This window comes from Melanerpes formicivorus, unplaced genomic scaffold (assembly GCF_026170545.1).
Source record: "Melanerpes formicivorus ecotype bairdi unplaced genomic scaffold, bMelFor1.0.p_v2 SCAF_25, whole genome shotgun sequence".
In the NCBI taxonomy this organism is placed as follows: domain Eukaryota; kingdom Metazoa; phylum Chordata; class Aves; order Piciformes; family Picidae; genus Melanerpes; species Melanerpes formicivorus.
The window spans coordinates 11,764,618-11,770,617 of NW_027142377.1; the positions used below are offsets into that span (position 1 = coordinate 11,764,618).

A 6,000-nucleotide genomic window follows, 5' to 3' on the forward strand; every position below is an offset into this window, starting at 1 on the left:
CAGTAAGACACTGCAGCAGGTTGCCCATGAGATGCCCCTCCCTGGAAATGTTTAAGAACAGGCTTGATGAGGCTTTGAGCAACCTGGTCTAGTGGGAGGTGTTCCAGCCCATTGCAGGGGGGTTAGAACTAGGTGAGCTTTATAATCCCTTCCAACTGAAGCCAGTAGTGACTAGCAATAGAACAAGGGGCAGTGGGCACAGACCAGAGCACAGGATGTTTCACTTGAGCATAAGGGAAAATTTCCTTCCCTTTTGGGTGCCTGAGCACTGGAGCAGGCTGCCCAGAGAGGTGGGGGAGGCTCCTTCTCTGGAGAGTTTCAAGCCCCACCAGGACAGGACCCTGTGCAACCTGCTCTGGGTGACCCTGCTTAGCAGTGGGGTGGACTAGATGATCTCCAGAGGTCCTTTCCAGCCCCCCCTTCTTTGTGCTTTCAGAGTGCAGCAGTTCAGGGCATACACAGCCACAGCAAACACCTCATTTTTGTAGCCACATCTGTTTAAATGGTTGAGTAGCATTCACAAGGCTCTTTGGCTTTGCTTTGCCTTGGGAGGATTGCAGCTGTAATGCAAGGCTGTTTCTGGGAGGCAGGGGGATGTTTCTGAAAGGCTGACTGATTCCTGTTGGTCAGAGGTGATTCTCTGTGGGTGAGGGAGCTCTAAGGTCATCCTCTGAAAATTCACCTACCCTGTAGCTACAGAATAATGTGCTGTGGTGTTGCTGTGAGAGGAAAGATTGCCTCTGTGAGTGGAGGGCAGCAGGGCAGAGCAGAATCAATGATTCTTGGGTGGTTTGAATTCCAGAGAATTGCCTGAATCTGTTTTTAAGTATTTGCAATTCAAAAGAGAATCTTTGTCTGTGATGATGTAGGTGACCAGGAGCTCGGGTGTTGCAGTGGCAGGTGAAGTGTGCAACAGTAGGTCGAGAATCCAGTGCTGCAACTAGAAATAGGAGATAAAGTGTTCAGAGTTGTGCTTCCATCTCCCTTCCATTACCCTGCAGAGAATGGCTCTGGGATAGCAACACCAGAAAGACTCTGATTTCAGAACTGCAACTTCTTGGCTATCTCCACCTCTCTGATAAGACTATATGTTAAGACATTAATGACAACAGGGCCAAGGAGGGAGTAGAGCATAGTGAGAGTAAAAATGTGTTTAAGTGCATTTAGACCATACTCTGTGGTTTGCTTGAGAGAGATGCTTAGTTTAGGTTCAGAGAGACTGAAATGCACTGAGGTTGGGAATGAGAGACACTTTGTCCTTGCATATGGGTTTTTTAGTACTGACTTGACTCTGCTGCGTGATCTGACACTTGGGTACCTGCAGACATCTGGTATTGAATATTTCCTTTGAGGCTACTACTGCACTGTATGCTTTAAATGGGAGTTTGCATATCTAGATGTTAGTAACACTTAAATACTGCCTTCTAAATCAAGTGTGTTCACAGATCCCTTACTTTTTTCTTGTTTTGTGTGTCTGTTTTCAATTTTAGGATTAAAGAGCCCCTTCAGGACAGTGTAATAGCAACTTATGAAGAGCATGAAGACAGTGTTTATGCAGTTGAATGGTCCTCAGCAGATCCATGGCTTTTTGCCTCTTTAAGTTATGACGGAAGACTTGTTATTAACAGGGTTCCCAGAGCTCTTAAATATCACATACTGTTGTAATTGATTTAGATTGTGATGAAGCTATTACCTTGATGTACACATTTGGTATTTCTTCCAGAGTTGTGGTGGGGTTTGGGTTGCTTTGGTTTGGTTTTTTTTCTTTCTTTCAGGTTCTATGTGTTGTGAAGTATAAATGTTAACATTTTGTTCTTAATGTCTGTACTAATGTAGATAATTTCATTCACATTTGCCTTGGAAAACTCTGGTGCATTTTCTGAAGCTATGTGAATTAGGTGATTGGGTTTTTTTTTGGGTAAAGGACTAATCACTTTTTGTATTATAAAGTTTTCTGGGTCTGTTGAGTACTTGCCATACTCTTACTACTCCAGATTTATGCAAATGTAGTGGCTTACAGAGATGTTATGCTGATCCAAATCTGGGACAATGTAGGGTGCATGTAGCAGGAGTTGTCTGCTTGTTTACAAGGATAATATTTTATCTTTCTGATAGAAGCAGCCTTCAGCAAGTAGCTGGGGCCACATCCTGCTAACACTCTGGCCATGCTTTAGTGTTCATAAATACATGGGCTTAATAGGCTTTCTTCATTCAGTCTAATGTTTTTAAAGCCTTTTTCTCCCATTTTGCATATCTTAAGAAGAAATGTTGATTGTGAAGGTGAAATGCTCCAAATGTTATTTTCCATTTAAGCATTATGGTAATTTCAACAAACTTCTGTCCTGTAATTTACAAATTAAATGCAATTTTGAGCTCTGTGTTGTTACTGAAAACAGTATTAGTTTTTACTGAGGTGGCATATATACTCATGTAGTGTGTTCTCCCACATTTAGAATTCAGCTGTGCTGTAGTATATTTTGAGGGACTCTGGAGCTATGCCATTGTTAACCTGAAAAAGCTCTTTAATTTTTGGAAGTAGTCTCTCTTAGCCTTTTGGCTCTGTGCCATTCTGCAGCGTGCTGCAATGATGTAGCAGGCTTTCAGCTAAGCACAAAATATCCTGCGCTGTATCCCTGCTCCCCTGCGCTGTATCCAGCCATACCAGGCCTAGGTGTTGGTAGCTGTCTTGTTGACAAATGCTGAGACCAGGCAGATGCTGCCCTATAGGAGACTTGAACTGTTAGGTGGAGGGCATGGTGGAACATGCCTGTGTGTGCTGACATCCCTCCTTCCCCTTGCACAGCTTGAAGAGAACTTTCCTGCTTGTTCTTTGTGCAGTCAGACAAACCTCAGCATTCATTATTTCCAGTTGCCTTTTCAACATTCTTACTTCCCATTAACTTCAGAGCCAGGGTTTGTGTGGCAGTGTTGGTTGTGGTGACATTGTGTAAGGCCACGCTGAAGAAACAGCAATGAACTTGGGATGGAAAGATCAATACCAGGCTCTTCCTGTGATTCCTCCTGTTGCTATGGCAACCATGAGTGTTAATGTTGAGGGACAGCCTGCTGCTCACCTCTCCTTGTCCTCACCCACTTGCAGATCGAAACATGGCCAGAAGTGATTTGTTGTGCACGCAGCTGTTTCTGTGAGAGCGTGGCTGAGTGCTATAACCCAAAACATCCAGGGAAGATGAAAGCTGCATTCTGCTTCTGGCTTTCTTAAAGAGCTTGTTGGGAAGAATTCATGGGATTGAAGTCCCCTAATTAAATCATCTGCCCTATTGCATGTGTTTGGGTGGTGATGGTGCCTGTCTGCTCCATGCTTCATCGGGGATCCGCTTGGGCTGATTTTCTGCGCTGAGATTTTAAACCTGTGCTGTTTCAGATTGTCTCAGTGTGTAATTAGGCATCAGCTATTCACCTGGCACCTGTGAAAAAAAAGATTGCATTTCCAAATCAGTAGTGCCTCAGTTGTCTGAATATCAGAGCTCTTCGTTGGGCTGCAGCTCAAGAGTCATATCATCATTTTGGTTGAAAAAGACCTCTAAGATCATCAAGTCCAACCCTTCTGTAACTCTGCTAATGCTGGTGCCAAACCATGTCCCTCAGCACCTCTTGTCCTGTCGCTTGTCACTGGGCAGAGGAGACCAAAACCTGCCTCACACAACCTTGTGTACAGCACTTTTACCTGTGTGGCTTTCAGTCTGGGTACAACACCCTACCCTCTCACCCCCCCAAGCCAGAAACCAACAACAAACCCTGCAGTTTAAAAACTTTAAAACATTCTTCACAAGAGCAATAAAAGTCCAATGAAGCATTGCTGTCTGCTAGTGCCCCTGGCTCACACTGTGAAGGTAACAGGGAGTTATGTAAAGGTATGTGGGATTTGGCTTGATTTTTAGTGGAATAAATTTGGGACACATTTCAGACTGATTTTTAAGTGGCTGTATTTTAAGAGTGTAAATGTACACAGGCTGGAAAGCTCTCTGAACAATAACATGAAATACTTTGTTTTGTTTTAGCTTTGTCAAGTGTGTGTATCATTCCATGGGGAAGAATATAGGGGATGAACAATGGAAAGGGAGGGAGGAGCAGGTCAAATTTCAATGGAACACGTTAGAGTAGAATCAAGAGAGCAGGAAAGGGTCAGTGTTTAATCATTGTCTGCTCTCTCTGAATCGGGATCTGAGCTACAGGTGCAGCACTGGCAGCAATATGGAAATGACCTTCAGAAAGGGAAAGCTTTTGACAAGATTTCATCCCAGGCTGTTAGAGAAAGCAAGCTGCTGTAGGATAAGAGGAAAGGTTCAAAGATGGTTAAATAACTGATTCAAAGATAAATAGGAAGCAGGATTCACGTTTCATGGCAAAAAGAAATTGCCAATGAAGTCTACAAAAATCTGTGCCTGGGCTTCATTTTTTGGGTAAAGGGCTGCACAGAGGCATGTCAAAGTTCTGCAGATACTCTTAGAGTAGTAAAGATGACTGAAGAATTGCGGAAGGGCCTTGGTTCAGAGTGGCTGGGTGATAAAACAGGAGCTGAAATTCCGGGCAGGAAATGTGAAGCCGTGGATCTGGGGTAAAAGAGTTGTCTGTCTTGACTCCTGGGGACCAACATATGGCTATTACTTGAAAGCAGTGTCTTAAGAGTTTCCTGGATCTTTAAAAGCTTCAACTTAATAGAGGTGAAAATTTTTTGATGTGTTGGGAATTACTGCAATTCAAACAGAGGAGAAAATAAAGCAGTGTAAATCCATTCAACAATGCATTTGTAAGTCTCTGCTGTGTGAGCTCTTGAAAATGGCTGTAGCTCTGCTTTCTTCCATCTCAAACCCAATGCAGTAGAACTAGGAACAGTTTTAGAGGAGAGTGACAGAAATGATGAATAGCATGCAACACCTGTGTGAGGGTAACTAAATAGACTGAAAGGCAGATGGTTGAGAGGGAATGATAAAAGTCCATAAAATCACAAGTGGCAGAGGGAGAGGATTAATAGGGAGTCATTGTTCACTGTCTCTCCTGATAAGCAGAACTAGAGATTGTTAAATGGTACCTGCATGTGGTAGCTCAAAGCATATGAAATGAGGTGCTCTCTACAGGCATGAAGGGGAGCTATGGCCCTCCTCCTTAACACATACCCCCTCCCCCCACAAAAGAAACAAAATCTCATTAATGTTAAAGTTTACATGACTTGAAAGTAGCTGAACCAGTTCTTGACCAATGGATTCATGAAAGGCAGCTAAATGTAAAGGCAGCATCCCTGGCTTAGAAAATCCTTTAGAACCATGAATTGCTGCACACTACAAAGAGCACTGGTAGTGAATCCCTGTGTGCCTGTCCATTCTTTCCTTACCTCCCTGGACATGTGCTATTTGCCAGTGAAGATAGAAAATAGGAGTTACTATTTTTAACTTCTTCTCTAAAGCTTTATTTCTAGTGCTGAGACAGCGCAGCGCTCCTGCCTCTCTCTCTCTAGCAACTGTTACTGTACTTGCAGGTTGTTTTGGGGGATTTCAGAAAGCACTCCTGTCTCAGACAAATTTCTTACTCAATCCCAGTGTTATTTCTGGAAACTATCTTGTTGCAAGCACTCCTGGGCAGTGAGACTATGGAAGCAGGCACATTTCTGTACAGCAAGGAGTCTGTCACCGCTTTGGAAGTTCAAATACCGACTTCTAACCACTCTCCCAGCACTGGGTTGTTTCCATTGTCTCATGGAGAATACTGTTTATGCAGTCAGGTATCAGCACTGGCAAGCACATCATTTGTGTTTTCAAACAAACAACCTCTCAAATGACTTCCCCACCCCCCAGATTGCATCCAGGTAAGAAGCTTTAATCGCTCTTGAATTTGACAAAGCAAATTGTGGTGTTCCTTGAAGACGTGACGCCGACAAGGCTGCCATTTGCAAACCTGTTTTATTCCAGCTTTGGTGCTGAACAGCTTTTGTTTGACACCCACTTAATGCATGTGCCTAGTATAGAATCACAAAAATAAGAA

General features: G+C 43.4%; 1 protein-coding gene across 3 annotated transcripts in view; it reads left to right on the forward strand.

The window, feature by feature from the left end:
- EIPR1 (EARP complex and GARP complex interacting protein 1) overlaps positions 1 to 4,766 on the forward strand; it is a 53,940-nt gene extending 49,174 nt beyond the window's left edge. For 2 of the 3 annotated variants that reach the window (XM_068153368.1, XM_068153369.1), the window contains one exon: positions 1,491 to 4,766. In XM_068153368.1, the coding sequence (XP_068009469.1) occupies positions 1,491 to 1,665 (175 nt within the window). In that variant the 3' untranslated portion in view covers positions 1,666 to 4,766. The remainder of the gene's footprint in view (positions 1 to 1,490) is intronic. The other variant, XM_068153370.1, reaches the window with a different exon arrangement.
- The last annotated feature ends 1,234 nt before the right edge of the window (positions 4,767 to 6,000 follow it).